The sequence below is a fragment of the Macrobrachium rosenbergii genome, chromosome 4, assembly GCF_040412425.1.
Source record: "Macrobrachium rosenbergii isolate ZJJX-2024 chromosome 4, ASM4041242v1, whole genome shotgun sequence".
In the NCBI taxonomy this organism is placed as follows: domain Eukaryota; kingdom Metazoa; phylum Arthropoda; class Malacostraca; order Decapoda; family Palaemonidae; genus Macrobrachium; species Macrobrachium rosenbergii.
This window is the reverse complement of record NC_089744.1, coordinates 34131707-34158099: the sequence shown is the minus strand read 5'-3', so window position 1 is coordinate 34158099 and position 26393 is coordinate 34131707. Positions and strand designations below refer to the sequence as shown.

Here is a 26393-nt window from a genome sequence, read left to right as displayed (position 1 = left end):
CGAACGAAAACGTAATTGCTTCATGTGCAAACGTCTTGGCACAGTACAATTCAAGGTTGCTTGAACGAGTTTTGTTTTTGAAATCTGGAAGAGATAACATGAACAATAGATCTGAAGGAATATGGATCCTTTCAAAAGGCTCCAAGAGCTGCAATAAGCCTCTGAAGAACAGGTTCTAGATAAGCTTCAAATGGGTCCTAGTCTCATTAAATAGTAAAACTACAAAGTTCTAATACTGAAATTATTTGAAGACTTTTTCTTGACTAAAAGATGTTTCCAGGACTTGCAACAAAGTTGGTTACTGTTGTCGCCAGTTTGATTAGTCTTGTGTTTTGTGTTGTCAGAGAGAGAGAGACCTTTAAATGAAAAGGCTCATTGCTCTGAAGAACAGGTCAAAAGAACAGGTCAGCTCAACTCTTTCCTAAAAGGTACAGTTAAAATGAAGCAGCCTACACTCGAGTATGAGAAAGCGTAAATAAAATTTCAACTCACTTATGTTGAACAGCAATGCTTTACTTTGAAGAGTTCGCCTGCGCGGAAGAAGCAAGTTTTTTTTTTTAATGTTTTATGGAGGACGAAGTAAGTAAGGGAAGTTTAAGATGGGCAGGAAAAAGAAGTGAGAGATAAGGGAAGTGAGAATGAGATAGAAAGATAAAAAGGGTTTCCGGCAGTCTTTAAATCTACCGAACTCAGTTCAGGCACAGATAGCTAAAGATGAAACTAAGATACGCCTTTTTCATAGACCGTATCAACGATAGCAAATAAGGTAAAAACAGAGTAAGATTTACTAACGTAAATGATAAACCAGCAGACTAACTCGAGTAAATAGATAACTCCTTCGATCTTCGTTGTACCAATACGAAGATTGGGAATGAAAACAGCAGCTGTGTGCGTAGTTAAATGTTAATATCTACTATTGTGCCATTATATACATGATTACGTATGTAGGTTAAGTAAGAAAGCCTATTATTTTACCATATTTATGTCAATAAGCATGCAGAATAAACAATATTCGTTACATGTGTATGTTTATGTACGTTTCTGAAAGTTTCCGTATTTTATCTGCCTAGTCATTTCTGTCCTGGTGTTTGCGGGAAGGCTAGCTCTCAACTCCATGGAAACGATGATTCATGGCTAGCTAACACCTGCCTTGTATCAAACGTACGATCAGGATTGAGCATAAAAGTATGTATGGATCTTCGCGGTTCAGCTGGCTGCTAATTGATCGAGTGTGACACTGAAAAATAAAGAGCTGAATTCCCAATTTTCGTGGAAGTCATGTTCAAGCTTTTATTAGATGTAGGCACGCTATACACTTGCGTGCAAATCAACATGGAATAGGGAAGAAATCGAGCAAGAAAAAAAAGAGAAAAGTAAACACGCATAAAAGTTCAATACAGTTTTTATGGAAACTAGCACTAGCACAAAAATCGAAAAGTAGATTATAATGAGAGCATTTAGCATTTTTTAATAACAATCACATGATACCCAATGTCACATAATTCCTCACAGAAATTCGTGTTTTATCCACAATACAAGAGAATTCACAACAGCAAGGATTCGGACAAAGAAGTTAAAATGTTTGACAATAGCCTCCGGTTGTAAACAATTACGATGTGGGAAATAAAGTTGCCACTCTGAAAGTTGGTGTTCTTCAGTTCCCAACGTTTTGAAAACGAAAATAGAGAAACAATATTGAAATGAATTCTGTTCCTTTGACCTGCGTTGCATACATTTTATTTACAATACACTGTTTACTTTGTGTGCCATATAATTTAGAATGCCAGCAAATAAAAATCAGTCGTACCAATTTTGACCATTACCATGTATAGAGACAAATTATAAAAAAAAAAACCATTTTATTAATTGTCTCCTCCCAAGGAGCCTTTTATCTAGGCCTAATTTTGGTATTTATTAGAAAATAAAATACAGGAAAAATTAAGCGACTCTCGTTAACTAGGACAATTGTACTTGAAAATGTTCACTAATAACAAACTTATGCCTCATGGAAATGCTATAACTGAAGGAAAACGTCAGCAACCTTAGATACTATGAATAATGATTATTCACCGCTGAGCCTAGCAAGAGTTAACTCAAGACAAAAGACTTTCCTAAAGTTGAATGATAATTAAAAGAATTAAATCTTAATTTTTCTCTGTATTTTGCAGATTTCAAGTTTTTGACAAAGAGAAGAAATGCAATACTCAGAAATATAGCTAATCAGGGAGAGGAAGAACACAATATACGCTAGAAGTCGACAAAAATCAAGTAAGCAAATTATATGTGCTACACGGAAATCTCGCGAAAGCACTCTCACAAAATATTTTGGTGGAAAGGAATCAAATTATTATGAATAAGCTATACTGTGCAAGATAAGTTCACTAAGAGGAAAAAATGCATCCAAAAAATTATCTGAACAAGAATGATAAATTAGGGTGTTCACTTGGTTATATAATCGTTATTACCTTCCGTTCTTGTTTTTTTTTTTAAGCCTCCTTTCGGACGTCAGCGATCCCATCTGGTGGGCCTTATTTTATTCATTAGTTACAGTTTATAGATTTTTCAATAAGTTGCTCTTTCGTGCATATTATTTTCAATGTTGTCGCAAAACCAGGTAAAATTGTGCATTATCAGGGGAAACTTACACGTAATTAATTCAAATTATCACCATCGTGGTAATTCGATGGGTGATATTGTGAAAAATACTGGTCCTTCGGCAAAGCCTTTTGATGCAGATATATAGTTTTCATTTTATTTTCGTTCCGCAAGAGATGTAGTTCACAACTAATCCAGTGTATCATCGTCATCGCTTATCCATTTAAAGTCTTTTATCAAGCGACCCTTTGCTACTGAATTTAACAGCGTACTTCGGTCTATTCAAAATTGTTAATACTGCATTTTCATCATCATCTATATTCTGACACGTCTTTGTCATACAGCACAACACTCTTACAGTGGAGAGATTTTTTTTAAACATAGTCTTTTTAAGATAATCAGACAGCAAGTTTGAGAGCAGACTATTCGATTTTAGAGATTGTTTATCTCCGTTGTTCTTGAAAGAAAAATAAATGGTTTTCAACCATAAAACTTCCTAGTTTACGGTATTTGGAGCAAGATATCTATGTCAGTCTAAATTCATTTAAAACTATTGCATATTTTTCTACTTTTCAATAATGAAATGTGCAAACTTATTTTCAAGGTGTTCATTTTCACATTCGTCGAGTTTTTTTTTTTTTTTTTTAACCATTCTCAAAAAGACAGGTTACTGGCCTTAAGGAAAAGGCTGAACTGCTTCACCGAGCTTTTGAAGCTAAGCTTTCAGCTGAGGATGTCCCTCTCCTGACACTTGTCATCCTGAACTTATTCTTACAAAATTTGCATTTCTCTCCAGGGATGTTAAGAAAATTCTGGATAATCTTGATAGCTGAGGTGGAAAGGATCTTGATGGTTTCTTCTCTTTGTTTTTTACAAAGGGCTCTAATGTGTTGTCTCCCAAGATTAGTGGATTCTATAGATCTTTAGGCCGACGTAGTGTCTTAGCAGATGTGCAAGCTTAGTAATACAGTGTCTGTTCTTAAGAGTGGCGTATCTGCAGACTGGAGTAAATACAGGACAATTTCTATTCTCCCTGTGCTCTCTAAAGTTGCAGAAAAATTTATTTTAAGCCTCTATACAAATATTTGGAATCTAAAGGATTGTTAGCTAATAATCAATATGCATATAGAAATCAGCTAGCTATCTGCGATGCTTTTCAGATTTGACATGCCACTTGCAAAAGAACTTTGACAAGGGTTTTGAGTGTAGAGTAATTCAAATAGATTTTAGTGCTGCTTTCGATTTGGTACATCACAAGGCACTTATTCATAAACTTCAGAATCTTAGGGTGGGTGGATATGTTTAAAGATTACTTCAAGATATCCTTAAAGGTAGGCAGCAGCGAGTTGCTGCTGGTGGGATCTTTAGCGAACCAAAGTCTATTGTGTTTGGTTGCACATGGTAGTGTTCTTGGTCCAATGTCATTTTTAGTGTATACAAGTGATATGGTTGTTGACCTGTAAAACGAGATTGTTCAGTATGCTAATGGGTGTTTAGCAGAGTCTCCACTTATGAGAAGAAGCTGCCCTTAGTCTCAGTCGTGACAATGACCGAATTAGTGAATTGTGTAGTCGATGGGGGTATGAGGCTGTACTCCAATAAAACAAAAACACTGTTGATTAGCAGATCTCGTACAGATTTTCCATCGCCATCCTCACCTTCAGGTGGATGATACTCTGCTGAATGAGTCTGAAACTTTAACTATACTTGGTATACTTTTCACTCACATCTTACTTTTAAGAAACATCTAATGAAAGTGTCAGCAAATGCCGCACGAAAGTTAGGCATTGTACGTAAGACCTCTTATCTATAACAGTGATAAAATCAATGCAACCTGTTTTAGGGTCATTTGTACTTCCTTTGCTAGAATACTATTCCACTGTATGAATGTCTGCTTCTGTCAGTTATCTCTTTTGGGTGAGGTGGTTCGTGGTGGTAGGTTTCTGTTTCCTAACAATAGCAGTTATGACTTGGACCATCAACGGATGGTCTCTTGTTTGTTAGTGTTTCATAAGTTGTATTTTCATTTTCACAAGTGATCCCTGATCCTATATTCCAGCCGAGAGCAACCAGATTTGCTAAACAGCAGCACCAATATGCAGTAAATATGCCTCGCTGTTGAACTTCTCTATTCCAGAGGACCTTTATTCCACACACCGTTGGAGGGTGGAACAGCCTCCCAGAGGATGTGCAATTAGAACTCAGAAGTTCAAGCGAAGGTGCAATGCATTACTGCCCTAATACTATTCTCCTTGCACTTTAATACATTTTTATCTGTGTTAATTTATTTTTTCTTTTTTAAAAAAATAAGTGGGATCTCGTCTTTCTGTGTGTCCCTTTACCTCCTCTTACTTCTTCCTAATGAACCTCATATTCTTTAGAAGCTTGGGTTTCAAGTCAATGCCCCTGTGGGCTTGTTCTGTATGGATAGGTTTCATCTTCTGAATAATAATAATAATAATAATAATAATAATAATAATAATAATAATAATAATAATAATAATACACAAAGCACTACACCTAAGAGCAAATAGCCTACAGACAGACTATACATAACACGAAAGGAAGGAGGGAGAGGTCTACTAAGCATAGAGGGCTGCATCAACATCGAGAGCCGGTCTCCGGGGCAATATCTGAAAACCAGTGAAGACGAGTGGTTGAGGAGTGCATGGGAACAAGGACTGATAAAAGTAGATGAAGACCCAGAAATATAAGACAGGAGAATGAAAAACAGAACAGAGGAATGTCACAACAAACCAGTGCACGGACAGTACATGAGACAGACAAAAGAACTGACCAGCGATGAAACATGGCAATGGCTACAGAAGGGAGAACTCGAGAAGGAAACAGAAGGAATGCTAACAACGGCACAAGATCAGGCACTATGAACCAGATATACCCAAAGAACAACAGATGGAAATAACATCTCACCCATATGCAGGAAGTGCAATATGAAAGACGAGACCATAAACCACATAGCAAACGAGTGTCCGGCGCTTGCACATAACCAGTACAAAAAGAGGCATGAATCAGTAGCAAAAGCCCTCCACTGGAGCCTGTGCAAGAAACACCAGCTAGCTTGCAGTAATAAATGGTACGAACACCAACCTGAGGGAGTGATAGAAAACGATCAGGCAAAGATCCTCTGGGACTATGGTATCAGAACAGAGTAGATGAGAAAGAAAGAGTAAAACTGATAAGTATCAAGACCTGAAAATTTAAATAAGAAGGGTATGGAATATGCCAATGGAAACCGTACCAATAATCATAGGAACACTAGGCACGATCCTAAGAGCCTTGAAAATGAATCTGGAAAAACTAGATGCAGAAGCAGTTCAATGACTCATGCAGAAGTATGCTACTGGAAACACCGCACATAGCGAGGAAAACGATGGACTCCTAAGGAGGCAGAATGCAACCTGGAACCCCACACAATAAAAACCACCCAGTCGAATAGAATGACTGTGATAGACCAAAATAATAATAATAATAATAATAATAATAATAATAATAATAATAATAATAATAATAATAATAATAATAATGTGTTGAGAGTAATCAGTTTATGATCACGCGGAAGGTCACAATCACCATCTAAATTTTTCACCAGATCACTATCCTTGTCCCTGATGAAATGTAATATATGACCTGATCTTGGCGTTGGTTTATCTAAATGGGTTATTATAATCGTTTAAGACGCTTACAATGTCTGTTACTCTTCTGGTTTGTATCACCACTCCTCGAGTGAGTCACAGTAGTGAAGAGGTGGTCTAATTGCATTATTAGATTTGTTTAGACAGTGCTCTATTGTGTTATCAGTTCCTAGTTAATTTCCATCTAGTGATCTTTCAGAAAAGAAGCGCCCTATAAAGAAAAAGTTTCTAATTATTTGCAATCGCAGACGAAAAGTAAACCCCAAGACGAAAAACATGAGCCGTTACATCGCCTAAATATTCACCATGGAAGCTCTGTATGGATGCATCCCATTCCTGGTTCCTGGTTTCTAAGCGCTCACTCCGCGAGTTCGCAAACACAGTTGCGGGCACATTATACGATTCTCATGAAGTGCGAAGCTTTATTCCCTTGAATACAGTTTCACACAATTTTATTTTGACTTTACATTATATATAGCATTTAACCGTTTTTCATTTAATTCAGCACCCTACCACGAAACCTTCCAGATGTTACTTAGTATTTCGAATTTACTTTTATTGCTCCTCCCTTTACGTTACTATTTCTTTTTAACTGGTGCCGTCACTTTCTAGATTGGTGACGTCCTTTATTTTCATGGCTATTCTTATATATTTCGCTAGTTTTCTGTTCGGGGCTTTCAGGGTCTCTATTCCCTACTACTAATAATAATGACTTTTCCTCTTCTAAGTATAGTTTCTGCGACATCAGGCCGCGCTGTGATCGTTTGAGACTTGAGTATCGAGCGTGTATCCAGGCGGGAAATTGCCTTCGAACCTTCCTTCGGCGTTATTCCTTCCAGGTGCTGATGATGTTGCTTCCCAATTTACCACCCGCTACCGAAGGCATTCGTCTACGTCAGGAAAATACGAAAGCGTTCATGAACCAGAGGCCGTTGGGGGACGGAACTCTTTTCATCGCTGAAAGGTACACTGCCTTGGCTTCAGTTTCCTGCTTTTGGTAAACTTGTTGTGATATAACTACCCTGTGCTTGGAAATGCTTTGTGGGTTCCATATAAGAAACATGTTACGCTGCATTGAGCCGAGGTTTGCAAATTCTTCGGATAATTTGGCAAAACAGAAGACAACCAGGGCTAGGGGCCTAGAGCCTACTTCTGCCCTCTGGCTCGGTAGGACTGACTACCAGTCTCCAAGCAAAATTGGGGTCGTGTATAGGCCTAGCAACAGCCCTCAGGGAATGTGCGTAAAAACTTTTAAAAAGGTGACAAATGTCGTAAACATAAGCAAAAGACAAACAGAAACAAAAGTCATAAACAAACAGCAGTAAAAGCCAAGGCTCAGGCCATACAGGTCGGCGACAGGTGGCAACCAGGCTGCTGTACCTAGCCTAGTCTACAGTTTTAGGCTACTTGTGTGTAGCCTAGCCTATGCTAGCTTGGTGTCAGAGTGGTAGTCATTGGTAGTTTGCAGAACAACGAGAGTACCTCTGAATGGAAAATAGGCTAAGTTCATTGTCTCCTTTGTTTAATGCTACTTTGGGGTGGGAGCAAAGTGCCCCCACAGCCAGGGCAGGGCACAGTGCTTTAAATGAGGTCGGGATGGTAAGCTCAGGGCATGGCATTCTAAGCAGTGTTAAGTCTGTTTATGTCTGCAGATCCTGTTCCCATCCTTCTACAATCACCCAGTAGTCATTGCCATAGGATCAACTCTGGTAAAAGTCTAGTCTAGCCTATTCATTGTGTCAAGCTGGCAAATAATGTTGCTAAATAGCCCCGTCTAGTTGTGCGCGTGTTTTTTATGCAGTGGTCACCAAGCTGTGTCTTGTTGAGGGGGTCCAAGAGGGGCAAAGCCTCATTGGCTAGGGTAGGGCTTGGTACCCTAGGTTAAGGATAGGTTATGGGATACATCCTAACCAAACTTACAGTGCTTAATCCTTACCTGACGTAGAGCGCCATAGGTCATGAAAGTGAAATACAGAATCTCGTTTTGGTCTAACCTTGTGCACCAGGTCATAATGGGAAAGGTGTCACCCGTGTCCTTGTTAGCATTGCACAGAGCATATTGCTTACCTTGAGGTTGGAAGGTGCACAGCTAAAAGGCACCCATTGTTTCTGTCCTATTTCGAATCCTGGTTGGTAACTTTCAGCTAAGGCATGTTTATTGGATGAGTGACATTTATTGTGAAGGGATTAACTTGCTTTTAGTTGGATAAAGAGTACATTTTACATCCGTAATAGAAAATGTAGCCTAGGCTATCACTGAGATCCCCATCAAACTTTCTTAATCCAGGGCAGCAATTGTCAAACTGGAGAAACTTTTGTGATAACTGGGAGGAGTCATAAAATATCTGGCCACTGGAGTTTAAGGGTTTATGAAGTTTTAATTGGTTGAAAGCATTAGGTAATTATTACATAAAAGAAAAACAAAAAAAAAGCTCCCAAAATGACCTAGAATAGCTGATGTGCTAAAAGTGCCTGTCATCTCTGAGTTTTGGCCAATGTCCAAGAACACTATAAAGATGATTTGTTCCAACATGATATACAAACCGTCAGTCCTTTATATTAAGAATTACTGTCAGTGTAGGCTGGAAACTACCTCCAGGTAGGTGGGATTACCCGCCTGCCTGGATGTAAACATTCCAGTTTGCTTTCGGCCGTCATGCGTTGCAGACGTGGCTTCGGATCTCATTGCCTGACTGTCGATAAGCTCTTATTATCCCAGTGGGATCTTATTATATTTTGTGTATATATTATGTATGTTTGATATTTATTAATACAAACCCACGATTTGTGATAACCTTGCATAGCCGTTGTTTCCTTGTGCTGTCTTGGGTTGACGGCCAAGGGTGTATGTAAAGGAGCTTAACCGAGTGGTAATGCTTGTTTCTAGTAGCCCTTTATTCAGATAATGAAGGCATTCCCCTGTACAATCAGAAATATTAGATTGGGACGTAATATCTTCGCTCCCCTACATTGATCAGGACGTAAGAGTTTGCTTCCCTTCTTAGGCTCCCGCCCTCCGTGCAGAGGGCATGATTACTTCCGTCCTACTTGTGCTGAGTGTTGTTTTCACCGCTTGCGCTTAGAGAGTTGCGAGGCCGGTGGGAGGTTGCAGGCGTCGTCCGTAAGTTACACTTCCACAGCGCCATTGGTGGCCTCCCCTCCGTCCTTTTCTCTCCCCGTAGGTTCTTCCTTATCTCTCCTTCGGCATAGATCTCTCTCCTTCGCCCTCTTTGCTTGCTCGTCGGACGAAGACCGCGAGGGGGTGGGGGCCAGTAGGATGACCTCTTCTTGGGTACTTCCTCTCTCCAGTTCTTCATTGGAGGGGTGGGTAGAGCTCTTGGCTAGCACGCTATTGGCCCAGCGTTCGATTCTCCAACTGGTCAATGAAGAATTAGAGGAATTTATTTCTGGTGATAGAAACTCATTTCTCGTCATAATGTGGTTCAGATTCCACAATAAGCTGTAGGTCCCGTTGCTAGGTAACCAGTTGGTTCTTAGCCACGTAAAATAAATCTAATCCTTCGGGCCAGCCCTAGGAGAGCTGTTAATCAGCTCAGTGGTCTGGTTAAACTAAGATATACTTAACTTTTAACCTCCTCTCTCTGCGTAGGTTAGTTCCCTTCGTACTGAGAGGAGTTTCCCTCTCTAATCATCAGGTTGACAGTGAGCATCGCAGACACAGCAGTCGTTGGCTGGATATCTCGATGTTCATTAGTGTTGCTTCGGGATCGACCACAATAACTGGCTGGATGACATAGTTCCACGTCGGGATTGTTCCGACTCTGTTCCCACTGATGTGGATCAATCACTGTCATTGCTGACCTTCATGTATGCTGTGGCAATGCCTCTGGCATATCTGTGGTCCATCTGCTCCTGCTGTTCCCTGTGTTACGCTCCTGTTAACTCGATGACAGTCTCTGGGCGGCTCTTCCTGGTCTCCTGTCGCAGCCATCCTGATCGTTCCTGTCGCTGCTGGTGACTTTCATGTGACGTTCCTGGCCGTTGCAGTAGCTCCTGCATCAGCTGTCCTGATCATGCCTGCTGCTTCGCCTGGTGGTCGTGCCCAGGGCCGCTTCCGTTAGTGTTCCTGCCAGCTGCCCTGGAGGTTACGAAGTCCACCATCCTGTAGAAGATGTCGGCATGGAGGTGAAGGAAGTCGCCTTGTGGAAGTGACGTTCCTGGCCGTTGCAGTAGCTCCTGCCTTCCAAACTGCTGCCGTAGCTCCTGCATCAGCTGTCCTGATCATGCCTGCCGCTTCTCCAGGTGGTCAGCCTGGGGCCACTTCCGTTGTGTTCCTGCCAGCTGCCCCGGAGGTTACGATGTCCACCATCCTGATGTCCACCATCCTGGCCATTGCAAGCTCCTGCAAGTCGGCATGAACACTCACCCTGATCTTCGTGAAGATGGAAGCCACGCCACTGTGGAACCAACAACGTAACGTTCCTGGCCATTGCAGTGCCCAAGACTTCCCCAAAAACCGCTCAGACCGACAGACAGAGAGACAGCATCAGCTGTCCTGATCATGCCTGCTGCTTCTCCTGGTGGGAAATGCAAATTAAAACAAATGATCCTGGGCTGCTTCCTGTTGCGTTCCTGCCTGACTGCCCTGGAGGTTACCATGTTTTGTGTCCACCATCCTGTAGAAGATGTCGGAGTGGAGGTGAAGGAAGTCGCCCTGTGGAAGCATCCGCCGTCGTCTTCATCTTAGTTTCGATTTCATCTTCTGCTGCATCTTCCCTTCCTCTCCCGAGGTCCAAGGGGGTCCCTGGAATTGGACAGACCTCCGTCGGTGGAAGGAGAGGAAGGCTGCTTCTTCCCCTCGATGCTCTTGGACATATAAGGACTGCCTCCTCAGAAAGGAGGCAGTGGGTCTCTCGTTGACTCTTCCCGACCTTTGGGCTTGGTCGGATTCCCAGCCTGGTTTCTCGATGCTGGCAGTTCAAACACCAGAAGAAGCAGAGAAGAAATTCCCTTGGAGAGTCCTGCTTGACTTCTAAGGGACTGACTCTCTTCCAGGAGACAAGTTTCTCTCGTTGGTTCTTCCCACCCTCAGGCGGAAGCCAATTCGCATTCTCCTGTAGGGTCTGGCTTTTTGGGGGCCGCAAGAGGCTGCACCCTCATTGCCAGTCTTGGAAGTCTGCGTCTAAGACTGGTTCTGTGCCTGGCTCTTTCGATCTCTTAGGAAACTGAAAGCAGCTGCTCCCTATTTTTAGGAGTTTCGTGGGTAGCTCGAATTCTTGAATCACGAGCGCTGTCCTGATGTTTGGGTGCCGAGATGCCAAGTGTCTCAATACTGCCCGCCAGCTTCTTCGGTTGCTCGGCCAGGTTTCATACTTGTCTTGAACCTTAGAGTTCGAGCATGCAGGATAGCAGACACAGAATTCCCCTTTGAACCTTCTCCAGGGGCCTCAGCCTTGGAGTTTAGAGTTCGGGAAAGTAGCAATAGTTCACAGCAGACGAGTTCCGCCCTGTCCGGTTCAGATTGTGTTCGCACAATCGGCTCGGCTCGGCCCATGGTCGCGTATACAAGACTGGCTCGGCCTGGCTTGCTCACCCGCCCAGCCCTTGGTCACGCTTGTGAGACTGGCTCAGCTCGCCCTGCCTGCCTCCGTCCACCACATACCTCCCAGTCTGGATCACGTTAGCGTGATTGGCTCGGCTTGGCCTAACTCGATTTTTTCCGAATCGGGTTCTCGGCTCTGTTTGAATGAACTTTTTTTGCTCTTTCCAGGAAAACGCCTTGCCACGGCACAAGCGCTCTTCTTCCCTCGTGTAGTAGTAATCTCCTTCGGTTGATTATCGCTCACGGTCCGCCTCTCCTGCTGGTCTTACTGGCAGGACAGGTAGGGGTACTCTTTTTCCTCACCTGTTCTCTTTTCCTCTCGGTTGTTCCGAGAGGCGCAAGACGGACAGAGAGAGAGCACTTCGGAGTTCGGCTTCTTGGCGTGCTTTGGGTGTCGGTCCCCCAATTGTCTCGTTGTACAACCAGGTAGCCAAGGAGGGTTTCATGGGATCTGTCAAAGCTCCCTCCAAGGGCAGAGGTACAGGAGTTTCACACTTTGGAAGCAGCAAGGGTCTTCCTCTTCAAGTTGCGATCGCCCTCATTTTTCGGAGAACTTCGCACCGATTCGTCAGCGCAAGGATCCTTGGGCCATCAAAAGCAGGTCCTTCCCATTGAATGGACCCTGCACCCCCTAGTTTGTCTAGATCTGTGGACATTATGGGGCAAGCCAGTGATAGACTTGTTTGCCACCTCCAGGAACTGTTGTCTTCCTTCGTTTTGGCCGCCAGCTCCAGACCCTCTTGCATGGGCCACGGACGCCATGCTACAGGATTGGTCAAATCTAGACCTGTATGCCTTCCCTCCCTTCAGCATGAACAGGGAGGTGTAGAACAAGTTTCAGATGCACCACAATGCAACCATGATCCTTATAGCTCCGTTTTGGCCTCTGAGAGAGTGGTTTCCCAACCTTCTTCATGTGTTGGTGGACTTCCCAAGACTGCTTCCCCTAAAACTGTCTCTACTCAGACAACCCCACTTCAGAAGACATCAAGGGTTGTCTGCTCCTGCTCTGACAGGCTTCAGACTGTCTGGAAGCTGTTCAGAGTGAAGGGGTTTTCAAGGGAAGCTGCAGAAGTTATTGCAGTGCAGAAGATCTTCTAGCCTCGCCTATCAGGCTAAGTGGTCAGTCTTTCGACAGTAGTGCCACAGAAGAAATATTTCATCTTTTGAGACCACTGTAACTCAGAGTGTGGATTTTCTCCTTTTTCTGAGCTATAGCAGGCACTTGTCTTCCTCTAGCATTAAAGGATATCAGGATATGCTTAGCTCAGTCTTTAAACGTAGAGGGCTGTATGTCTTTGAACTCCGATATCAAGGACATGTTAAAGTCCTTTGATAGGGCAAAACAGAAAAAGGACAATTCTTTGGTCTCCTGGAATCTGGATGTGGTCCTGAAATGGCTGACAGGCCCATCTTTTGTGCCCCTTAAATCTGCTTCTCTTACGAATCTAAGACTCTCTTCCTCTTTGCGTCAGCTACAGCTAAACGCATCAGTGAACTTCAAGCCATTGACAAGAAAGTGGTTTCTCTCAAGGAGATGCAGTTTGCTCTTTCACTCTAGGCTTTCTGGCAAAGAATGAGGACCCATCCAATCCCTGGCCTCATTCTTTTATGCTTAAGAACTTAGCAGATATTTTAGGTCAAGAGGAAGAAGAGAGAGTCCTTTGTCCAGTCAGAGCTTTGAGATTCTACCTGAAAAGGACAGAAAAGATCAGGGATACATATTGTTACCTTTGGTGTTTGGTAAGGAACCCATTTCGTCCTCTGTCAAAGAACACCTTGTCGTTCTTTCTGAGAGATTTAATTAAAGAAGCACATGCCCAGATCCAGGATGACTTTTTACCAAACTTTAATGGAAGAGCGCATGACATCAGAGTGGTGTCTACTTCATTGGCGTTCAGACATAACATGTCCTTGTCTTCTATTACCCAGTGGACTTACTGGAAGTGCAAGTTCATTTTTGCCTCACTATTTAAAGGAGGTAGAAACTGTTCGATGGTTGCAGTACCCTGGGGCCATTATCGGTGGCTGGCATGGTATTAGGTGAAGAATTGTAGGAAGCACTTTTTTTTTTCTCCTACTATCTTTTTGTCGTGGTGTAGGGTTTTTGAGTTTTAGGGAGCCTGGGGGTACAAGGTACCTGGAGTATCCACCAGTTTTAGTGGACAGGTTGTGGTTTTTATCAAGTGTTTTCAGAGTAGTTGACAGCATTGTCTGGTTTTTAATTTCTGTACTGTGCCCAGTGCAAGGGCACTTTGTTGTATGCTTTGTTAGCCATCAGTCATATCTTCCGCTAGAGAGCTCCCACTGAAGTAGAGGCGCCCCACGGCTCAACAGCCACGCCACTACAGGTTAAGATGAGCACCAACCAGAGGCAGTATTCACCTGCAGTAGCTCTCTTACCAGGTAAGGAAGCAACAAGCATTGCATTCAGTGCTGGCAGATTGTTCTATTTCGAAGTCATTATCATGTTGTAATGTTTTGGGGTAGAATATGTCCATGTGTCCCACCTCCATTCACTGTGGGATTCTGCTATGTAATTACTTGGTAAGTTACTCAAATGAAAGTGATATTTTCATAATAAAATTAAGTTTCATATATACTTGCCAATTACTGTAATTACATGCAGTCCAGTCCCCGGTTATCAGCAGGGGTTCCGTTCCAAACGGCGTGACGATAACCGAAAATCACTGATAACCAAAAATCGACAATATACCTGCTTATCGGGTCCAATAACCGAAGATTGGCACCGATAAGCGGAGATCAGTACATACGTATTGTCATAAAAAAATCCAGTTATCGTCATCACTAGGCAAGCACCGTAAAACCAGATCGCCGATAACCAAGGCCACTAATAACTGGGGACTGCCAGTACTAGATTAGAGCCTGCCCTCCTCCCCTGTCATGGACATGAGGGCACAAACAAATTGAGTAATGGCTGCCAGGTTGTTCTTGTGTTCCCTGGTATTGGGCTGGGCTGTTACCTAGGTAAAACAATAAAGAAGCGCTACTGCACAATTCAAAAAGTTGCTGCACAAGGTAGATACATTATCGTTGTAATTACTTGGTGAGTATATATGGAACTTAAATTATGAAAATGTCATTTTCATGACTCTCACTTCTTGATGCCTTGGCATGACGCAACACTTTTTTTCCCTTTTGATATGAATACTAGACGAATATTTCTCTGAAAGTGCACTATAGTTTGTACCTCTACTTAACTTTTTCTACAGAATTTTTGTTGTGTTTGTTACATTAGTATTTTTAAATCGCTTATTGATATAAGTGAAGACATGATATGTTTTTGTCTTATGTCATTTACTAGATTTTTAAGGTAATTTTTGAATGTATATTAATGACAGTTGTGTTTATATATGTCTTGATATTCACTGTATTGCTGGATTGCATGTGTAATTGTCTTGATATTCATTGTTGAAGGCTGTAGGATTTGCAATATTTTTCTCAAAATTTTAATGGTCTTGAGCCCTTTACTTTTATTACAGTCGTGTGACATGGGTTAAGGATGGAGATGATACAGGATTGTCACTGGAATATCCTCATATCGCTATTCATGCTGTTAGTCGGGATCCTGCAAGCTTTTCTTTCCCCTGTCTGTACCTAATGATAGATGTAGAAATGGAACCACGAGAAGGTATGTTAAAGCATGAGGTTACTTAATAGCATTGCTCTAATAAGGATAATAAGCTTAAGTTAGGTGAATGCAGTACCTCCTTTTATAGTACAGTGTTCACATTTGGGATTAAACCCTTTTGAGAGTATTGCCTAGTATCTTTAATAATTAAAGCATACTGTACCCTTTTTGTGTTTAAAATTAGCCTTTTTGTGTTTGTTTGAAATAAGCCTACCTTCATCATTGAATCATGGAGTCCTCATTTTTAGGTCTTTTAGCTTCATAAGCTAATCAGAAATGCATTACACTTGAAATTTGAAGGGATACTGTTAATTAAATCATATTTGTGTATGTCTTGATATAGAATATCATAAGCTGAAATGGGGATATGACATTTTATAGGCTATTCATGTGTTAATTATGCAAGTATTGTAGAAAGATGCAAGTTTTACCTCAGTTGTAAACTTATGTAAAGGCACATCTTGGATGAAAGTTTTCCTGCTTAAGCTGAGCTGCTTGATATTTGAATGAGAAATGGCAACACAAATGTTGAGATTTTCTCTGGTAGACGAATGCTATTAATATGAAAGTACAGTGGCCTCTTATGAATTTTCTCTGACAAACATATTCCTGTTCTTTTTTTGCAAGTGAGAATGAGGCCCAGATATTGAATTTTGCAAGTTAATGGGAGGCTGAGCTATTGACTGCACTGAAGCTACTTAGCTCTTTTGTATTCTCTGAATGGTAGCACTGCAAAATAGTTGTGCACGTGCACATGTGATTCTGCTATGCTCTCTCTCTCTCTCTCTCTCTCTCTCTCTCTCTCTCTCTCTCTCTCTCTCTCTCTCTCTCTCTCTCTCTCTCTCTCTCTCTCTCTTTCAAAAATCTAGAGTTCTCATATACACATGCACTAATATGGTACCATTGATGTATTTTGCCATCACCATAAATAGTTTTTACTGTAGCTTTTCCCTTTTAAGGGGTGAGTCCTCTCCACTTCTCTGTCATACACACTTTCTGCCTGAGCTCCCATCTGATTTAGGTATGCATCTTCTGTGTATCCATGATTTCGTGTGCCTTCCTACTGCTCTTCATCCTGCTACTTCTGTTTCTTCAATTTTTTTTTTTTTTTTTTTTTTTTTGACAAACTGTATATCTGTTCTCACAAACATGTCCCAATCATCCAGTAGAGCGGATAACAAGATAATTGTGCACTTGGTGATACAAGCATGAAATTTGGATCACATATTGCTAGTAGGTCACTTTTCACGATAAAAACGTTAGCCACTTGAAAATCCAAAATGGTGATGGCCGCCATTTTTAGAAATCGATATTAGTAAAATCTTACATTCGTTTTTTTTTTTTTGTGACTTCTTTGGCTGTTGTTTTAATTTAAATGTATAGAATGAATTCCAGAGTATTATATATTAGTATAAAGTGCATATAAAACTATTTTATTGCACTATATTCCATAAGTATATATGATGAATGATACAGTACACTAAAAGATACGTACAAATAACTGACAAATATTATTCCGCTAATTAGTTTTCTTGTTTATTTAGCTATATGTATTAATTAATTCTATGTATACCTTTATGTGATATTACAACACATTTGGAAAATACAACAGTAATATATATTATATATACTTGTCCATTTACATGCATATATAATTATGCTTATATATACACACACAATTCTAGTCGTGGCAGGAATATGCACAGAGAACAATACAGCTCAGTCCGCTGTGGTAACGTTTGCATCTAACATGACAGTCACCCTTACAACCACATTTTGTCAGTTCTTGACAGCTTTTAGCAATTGGTGGAAGTGTTGTCCATGTGATTTTCTATTCTTCGCCGTCTTTTATCCAGCCCCACATAGCTGGACTTGGCACATCAGTCTGACGAACTTCATATGTATCCTGCTTGGAAAGGTGCAAGTTTTGCATGTTCAAGCAAGGCAGACTAACTTAGAGGAATTGAATCATATGCTCTCTGCTTCCTTGCAAACAAGTCTAATCTGGCATCAGTGACACTAGCACATGAACTTGATCTATTGTACATGACAACAACATACCTCTCTAAGACCTTCAGGTCATTAGCATCAACTTCCTGTGGACAGTCACTGAGTTTCTTGAAGACTGAGGTTACCTGACTTTTTAACTTTTCCATGAAAAGCTGATACAACATCACATCCAGTAAATGCACGAAAAAATGGAAGCCCCTTAGCTTTGTCTGTACCAATAAAATTTACAATGTCATGAACTGGGGTGTATCAAAAATGTTTTCCATGTCCATAGGCTAACCACATTTTCTCTAGGCCAAGTGCAGTGAGATTTGATGGAACAGATATTGCTATAGTCAGTATATCAGTGTCTGTAGCTCTGATTATGACAGTTCTGTTTCCTTCGCAAACAGCATTCTTAGCATGGAGAAAGATCCGTGTATCTGTTTCCTCTTGATTGCAAGGAGTTATGTCGACTAATGATGGCATCACTTTGTTGTACAAAGCTTCTGTTCCTTTTGTCAATTACTGTGATGTTAGATTCAATTTCAGAATGTATCTTATCTGAAAGGAAGCTGAACAACTCTGTCTTGTTGTCACTGTCACGAAGAAAATTATGCCAGTTACCAGGTGTTTTACTTGAGAGGTCACCCTCCTCCTTATTGCTTTTCCTCTCTTGGATCTGGTTTTGTGTTTCAAGCTATCTTTAGTGTACACATCTTATGCTATGTCAACTTGATTGTATTTTGTGCAGTATGATCTGACTTTGGGCAGAATAGAATATCTTCATTGGCATAATTTTCAAAGGTTTTAGATCTGTTTGGCTTTGAGCTGTAAACCATTGCTGAACCATCTATGATAATAGCATCGGCCTCTGATTCTGTGTCAGGTAGTGTGATCTCAGCTTCCAGTATATCAGTGAGATGAGACTTCTCACATGTGTGAAGCTTGCCATTGTCACTAAGAGAGGGTGGAAAAGGTTGGTTCCCATACTGAAAAAAACTCGTTCAGGTCATACTGTCTACTTTGACAGGAAATGAACAGATGTGAAAATAAGTGACAATCTTCCTTCACCATCTTTGTTCTTAAACTACTGGGAACAGGGTCATCTTTGAAGAAAAAAATATTATTCCTCATAATAGGCTGATAGAAGACTTGTTCTCCAGAGGACAGACTTTTCATAAATGCCTTGAACTGTTCTTTCCCCGTTTTCAGATATTCCCATACCATGTCAGCTCTGCTTGGCTCAACAATGTCCTTTATGTCTAATACCAGCAAATCTTTGGGGTGTTCTTCAAAGGGATTATCCATGTCATTCAATACTTTTGTCATTTTCAGCAGTTTTTCAAGGAATGATTTTTGCGCTGCCTTTGTTTGCTTATGATGACTAGTTTTTGGTGTTGTTTCCCATACACTAGTAACTTTTTCGTAGTTCATTACAAGATGACTAATTTCAAGTCCTGCTAGCACCCATCTTCTGAGTGCAGATTGGTCTTCGGTTAAGCCAATGGCTCCACCATCCTCTTTGATTATGGCATTATTTTGTTCATGGGCTTGGTCTATCGCCATTGATGAGAAGTCTCTAGCAGATTTATGCACAACAAAATTTCCATTATGAAAATTTGCAGCTAGCTCTGGATGGTGCTTTTCCAGGGACATCATATCTCTCGGGTGAACAGGTAGCCACCGAGCATAATGAGTATTATCATTTGGAAAACAGTAAGGAATAATTTCAGCTGGAACCTTATGGTACATGGTGAAGTCTGCTTCCCGAAATGATCTAATCATTGCTAGAACTGTCAGTTCCATGTTGAGGATTAGATACCAAAACTGGAACTGTGGACTTTCCATTTCACACCTCTCACAGAAGTCTTTGAAATGTATGTTTTCCTCAGGAGATTCACCTATATGGTTCTTGTATGCATCTTTTATGAGCTTGTATAAACTAAGTACAGTTACTTGGTGAGTTTGTCTGGTCTAGGTAATACTTGCTGCTTTCAGGAATGACTGCTGTACCAGGTGATGCCACTCCTGCTTCAATTTGAGCACTACACCAGCCACTACCTTCAAGAGTAGTACCCATCATTTTAAGTGTAGCCTGCTCAATATGCAAACCACCAAACATTATCACAATCTTGTCCTCACCATAAATGTCTGGCCAGTACCACTGAATTTGTTTTGCTACAGCAGATAATGGTTGATCAGCTGCTATAACTGGAGTTTGTCCTGGATTCAGGAAAGCAACAACATCAATTATTTTGTCCATCACATGTTTTATTGTAGCAACTGAATGTACTTGTCCATAAAGTAGTGGCATGAAGGATGTGATGCTAATGTCAAATTTGGGACACCTCTGTTTCGCTGCATGATGGGCTGACCAGGTTATGTAAAACATTATCCACTTTGTCTGTAAGAGTTACTTCTGATAGCCAGGTGTATTCTTGCTGTAGATATCTGTTGATGGAAATTGTGTCACATAGGGACATGTTGGGTGCTGCTGGTGGAAGTGGCTTTCTGGATATAAAAGCTGGTTTTACATTAGTGTACGACTCTGGAAGATGAGGAATTTTTTTTGGCTTTAGTTTCAATCTCTTGTAGGTTTCGTAGTTCTCCCTGAGTTTCTGAGGTAGGGTGCTGAAAAACAGATATACTAGTGCCATGGAAAGAAGAAGCCGCTGTATTTGCTGTTGGGTTATAATCAGTATTGTCTGTAGCAGGAGTTGTAAATAACCCTTTCCGCAGTATTGGTGGACACACAACCCCACCTTCTACATATTGGTTTACTACTGCATCTCCAAGTTGCGATGAGATTTCTAAAACTCGGTCACATGATGTACAGATACCATTTTCATGTAGTATATCAAATCGTTGTCTCTTTCTAGTTTTTGCAAACAGTTTTAATGTTACATACACTGAAATAGAGTTTCACAATTTTTTGAGTGTCTGTGTGTTTTTGCTTCGTCATCTATCCTAGTATAACAATTATACTGAAGCAGTTGTGCAATTGCAAAATCTAATCTCAGTACTTGCTGCTGAAGCTGGGACCTAATATCAGCACCATGTTCCACCATAGACACAAACTGAAGAAGACTGGATGGAACAGACCCCTCAATATGTTCAACACTAAATTTATTTTCAAATTTGATCTTGTGGTCAATCATCTCTTTCTTGATAATTTTGGCTGCTTTAGCAAGGATAATGGCATCACTATAAACACATGCATCAGACAGAGCTGAACTTACATCTTTCTTAAAGGCAATAAGCACATCTCTCCCTTTATGATGAGCCTCCAAATTGGGTATGTGAGTGAAAAGCTGATCTTTGAATCTAGTTGAATGTACATTTGGTGAATCAATTCCCAGTTGTACATGCCTCTGCCTGTAAAGGGAGGTAAGCTATGCAAGTTTGAACACAATTGCTTGTTTCTGTAATATAGGTAACCAGTTCAGAAAAAGCAGTTGAATAGGCATGTTTTTTGTCTCTACTCAATAGTAGCCTCATATTTTTTAGCATTTATATACGCTCTTTCCCTATTGTACAATGTTACAAGACATAGTGGGTGATAATTTAGTTCTTGTGCTACAACATCAGGGCCACTTAGGGCTACCAGCAGCTTGCCATTACCAACTGTCATTGCACACTTTTAATCTATTATTAAGTTTTCCTGTCATTGCTTTTCTAAATTCCTCGGTTTCCAATTTTTTACTACACAAAAATCATACAAGATCATTTGTTTTTTGTTTATTCCTTTTCGCCTTACTTTGCACTTCCTCATTACTTGTGTCTGTGCTTGATTTCCATTTTTGAGCCCTTTTGAGCTTTGTGTTATTAAACATCAGTCTACATGTTTGGTGATACACTGCTTTGTTTTTTCTCAGAGTTTCTTCAATACCATCGCCATCATTAAGTCTAGCTGGATTCAGAGGAATGGGAAGTTCATTTATGGCATGAAAAAGAGGAACATTCTCGGTAGTATTGCAGTAACCATCTTGTTCTGTTTCATAACTTGGAGGCGACTTCAGTTCCTCTTTTTTATCCTGTTAACAGAGACAGCATTTGTTCCAATCAGTTTGTTGGTTTGGATTTGTTGCGGAAGTAGATGGGCAATCTTGTCCTGATTCAGCTATCATATCTTCAATTAAAAAGATAAATCTGGTCCAAATCTGGTCATTTAATCATAAAAAAACTCTACAAATAAAGATACATGAAAAATTTTCAATAACATCTAAAAAACTTGGGTAATTAGTGGATTTTTTTGAGTTTCACATGTGAAAAATGATGGCCATCTTGAAAAATGGTGGCCATCTTGGATTTTTGAGTGGCTAACGATTTTTTCATACTGTGGTGGGTATTGAGGTTATTTGTGCCAATTTTCATCATCAAATGCACGATTCCATGCAAATATCACAGTTAGCCGCCCTACTAATCTTAGTTTTTGAGATCTTGGTCTATTTTCCACTGTTGACACCTACCGTATTTATTGATAGTAATAATTGCATTTCAGGAGCTATCACCTGTTTATGAAATGTGGTATATGCAATAAATGCTATCTTTGGAACTTATTTTGTGTAACTTAATATTCCAGTGGTATCCTAGAAAATTTGTATTTGTGTTCTGAGACTTGATTTCTAGTTATTCCAGATATGCTGTCATAGAATCCTGGGACAACACGGTCTTACTGTACTTTACTTCACAAGTTTTTTCTTAAACTATTTGAACCCAAGATATTAATTATCTGCTTTATGCAGTACAGTATATATAATTGCAGAGTAATTACTACATCTTTGTAGAGGAATACAAACCATCACCTTTAATGCAGGAGTATTCCTCAGCATGAGTTGGAATCAGTTGTTGAAACTTTGTAAGAAGGTCGTTAACTGGTGGTAGAATGGTGGGTAGGGGGAAACCTCCACTTCCTGCCATTGCTGAGCATCTTTTCTATCAACCTCACAGACTGTTTGGTGGTGGAGGTGGGACTTTGATAAAAGACTCTGGTTTGCTTGCCTGTGAAAAATACAAATTACAGTATATTTTTGAGCATAAGACAACCTTTAAATCCTAAAATTCACCCCTAAAAATTGGGGGTCATCTTATACTACCATTCTAAAAATCAAATCTTGAATTCTAAGCGATGTTTATCACTAGGCTAGCTTCGGCCTTGGTGCGATAACCACCGACATACATGAAAAGATTCACATTATGAAATAAACTGATAATAAAGGTAATAAAACCATTTTTTCCTTATATATTATTGGCATATTCTAGGAATAATTCTATCTATGCGAGCCCAGCTGAGAAAATGTTAACATTGAGTTATGGTTGTGCTCACAGCAACCTTTATCTTTCAGTAGCCTTTCAGAAATTTTAATGGTAGGGTAATTATGGCAGTAATAACTTTCAGGATAACAATATTAATTTTTCATTAAAAATTCATTATCTTTTTGGTGGTAAATGACAATTTTGGATTACATACAACTGCTTAGAACTTTTCAGTCATACAAATGATATGGCTGTATTATTTCATTTATTTTGAATTTCTAAGAATACAATAAGTAAAACAGCATTTGTAGAAACACAGATGGTTTTGTAATTTAGCAGTCGTCTTATACTGCAGATATGAGATAAATTCATGAAAATTTGTCATAATTTTTTATCTCGTTTTATCTAAAGGTTGTCTTATACACGGAAATACACACTACTTCAAAATTGGGTGATTTGTTCCTAGTTTGATTAATTGTATGTTGATTGGCTTTCATTAGTAGGATTTCAATTTTTTGCAGAAGACGACGAAGATAGAGAGTCGGACGACGAAGATGAGGCTGGAATGACTGAAATTAGATTTGTACCAGCAGATCACATGGCATTAGAACCTATGTACAAAAGTCTTAGTGATTGTCAGGCACTTCACCCTAATCCAGAAGACGTACAATCTGAGGAAGGTTAGTCTTGAATACCATTGCATTTTATACTGAATTTAGACAGTCATTAGGGTGGTCAGTAAAATGGAGAATTATCCAGGAAACATCTGCTCCTATAGAAATTTTTTTTTTTTACAGTTCATTGTGCTCTCTTACTTTTTATCAGTCAGAAAATCATGGGCACCTGTTAGATTATATAGTACCAATTTAAATTAAAAAATAAAACAAGAAATAGAGTTGGATAAACTTTAGTGGCTATTGGTTGAAATTATTTGCAGCAAGTTTGGCATTAGCTTGATTTATTAAAAAGAATTTTGCAAGTGTAAGCAGGAAGCAGCTCCTCTTAACCCCTTGCATCTAGACATGATCACGTGAGGCATAATAATAGCTCTGGACGTTCAATCTGGAGCACCTCAGGTGAGAATCTATTTTTCACACCATGCAGTTTAAACAAATTTTTAGAGGAAAAATGCTCAAATCACTGGAGTGGATCTTGAATGACTTATGACAAAACTAGCACCTCAGTACAGGATACAGGGAGATCATTGTGACTTGAGATTTCATGAGGGAATGTACTGCACCTCCCCATCCTAGGACATCATGTACAGGCAGTCCCTGTTTAATGGCGGGGGTTCCCTCCCCGGCCGAGCACTGCTAACTGAAAATTGGCAATAATAGCGCCAAAAACCTTGTTTACCAGCTCTGTTGACTGGATATCGACGCTGTTAACCGGAGGTCAGCACTGAAATCCACACTTAACGGTGCTGTTAACCAGAGAGCAGCGTGGAAATCCCACTTACCAGTGCCATTAACCAGAGATTGGCTCAGAAAATCCAGTTAACAACGTCGCTAGCCAATTGCCATTAACCAGTGCCACTGGTAGGCGGGGGTTACTTGTATATGTTTGCTCATAAATATACCCATGGATTTTTGTTGGTTTTAGTTCTTATCTTCTATGATAGTATGACTGTTATAATTGTAATTTTGCAAGCTGAAGTACAAAGAAATATTAGAAAAAACTTGTATAACTCACCAAAAGGTACTACATTTCCCCATCTCGGTACATCTTGTAAATATTTTCCCGTAAATATACTGTACTCAGAATTTGTTACTGATTTTAGTTCTTATCTGTTATGATATCATGTGACCTGTAAGTGTAATTTTACAAAAGAACAGCTTTTGAGATAGGAAAAACCTATTTTTGGTTGCCACTGTGAATCCTCCGAGGAGTTACACTCTTATGGTCTCCCTTTGACAACGAACAGTGGCTGTGCTATCAAAAAACAGGTTTTGATGTAGGAAAAAATTATTTTTGGTAGCTGCTGTGAGTCCTCAAAGGGGGACCATAAAAGTGTAACTCCTTTGAGGACGAACAGCAGCTGCACTATTAAAAAAAAAATTTTTTTAATTATTAGAAAAAACATTTATAACTTGGTAAAATTAGCATATTTTTATGAGTGTCTTGGAAAAGAGGCCCTGCACGGGGTTGGAAATACACTTCCAACTTCCAGTGGAAGGTACAGAAAGTTTTAGAGTATTTTTTCTTATACCATGTGTCTTTGCATAGCCTCCTCTTTCCATTGATATATTTTTAGAAATTGGATGTGTTTAAGTGCTCATAAGAAGTTTTAGAATCATGAATGGTTTTCGTTGTTAATACAAGTCATCTTAGTGTACAGGTAATTATAGTCAGTGTCATCTGATCTGTCCTCGGAATATATCTTTAATAAGCATTTTGTCATAGTAGCACTGCTGATGACATTAGCTGCTGATTGGTTTACTTCTATCTTACTCGTACACAAATAGACTGAATTTCTGCCAGAGCACTTATCTATATATAACACACAGGATTAGAATAAAAATACAAAAACAACTAAAAATAAGTAAATCCTTTTGAGTTATTACAGATACACCAGGGCTATAACAGTATAACGACTAGGTACCAGTAAGAAATACAGGTGAACGCATACGCATTACGAGAGAAAGAGGCAGACCTTGGGAAATTATCTAACTTTGCTTTCGGAATCAGAGCTTCAGCTGAAATTGAACTACTCTCCCTTTTATCCCAGTGGGGTCGTGTGCACTCCTCTAAAGTAAAATTTCTTCTTTTAATAGGCAATACAGGTTGACCATCACTAATCTGGCGTAACTGGGACCTGGAGGGTGCCGGATTAGCCATTTATTAGGCTAGAATACACGAAACCCAGCAGCTAAGCACCTCATCTTAGAATTAAAATATCCCATAAATCAGTACAAGTTGGTTAATAAAGAAAAGACAATTATCAAATACAGGTGGTGCTCGAATTACGATATTTCGAGTTTACGTTGGGGTTAGCAATTAATACCAATATGAAAATGTTTAGGAAATATTTTTAGATTTCGCGCAGGTGCAGGCAGCGAGAGAGACCAACTTACAATAGACCAACTTCTTTTCCTCCAACTCTTTATTCCATCTGCTAGTTAAAAAAGTAAAAGAGAATGATAAAAGTATTGTCAGTAACGTTATACTCTTGCGTAAATGCGTACAGCCATAAACAACCGAACGGGAAACTTGTTTTGCTACTAATCGTATCAGATAACAACTGTTTTGCTTGTATTTCAACTATCGTACGGTCAAACAATTACTGTCATGTTACAAATGACGTTAAGTACTGTACAATAGGACTGATATATTTTTTACACTACTGTATAGATACTTTATTTATTTGGGACAAGGATATTTTTCGTTATATGAAGTGTTTTTAAGTCGAAATATAGCTTAAATACGTCTCGCTGTGAAATTAATATAGCTGTTTTTTTCGTTAATATATGACGTTCGCGGGAATCGCGGCTGGCCGTTTTGGGGACATGTTTGTTTTGTTTAAAAAAAATATCAAGATGCCGTTTGCTATTTTCTCTTGATTTCATCATAATTTGTATTCTTTCATGCCCAGTAGTTTTAAAATACATTCCAATTTTATTTACGGTCGAGTTTCATCCATGTTGCCAATGCACTTATAATTTATAGTCATTAGCAGCTTGAA

General features: G+C 39.9%; 1 protein-coding gene across 3 annotated transcripts in view; it reads left to right on the top strand.

Annotated features, from left to right (window-relative positions):
• Positions 1-6981: 6981 nt before the first annotated feature.
• Positions 6982-26393, top strand: part of icln (chloride nucleotide-sensitive channel icln) — a 33494-nt gene continuing 14082 nt past the window's right edge. For 2 of the 3 annotated variants that reach the window (XM_067093723.1, XM_067093714.1), the window contains exons 1-3: positions 6982-7212; positions 15315-15463; positions 23233-23391. In XM_067093723.1, the coding sequence (XP_066949824.1) occupies positions 7094-7212; positions 15315-15463; positions 23233-23391 (427 nt within the window). In that variant the 5' untranslated portion in view covers positions 6982-7093. Of the gene's footprint in view, positions 7213-7294; positions 7486-15314; positions 15464-23232; positions 23392-26393 lie in introns of those variants that run through there. The other variant, XM_067093734.1, reaches the window with a different exon arrangement.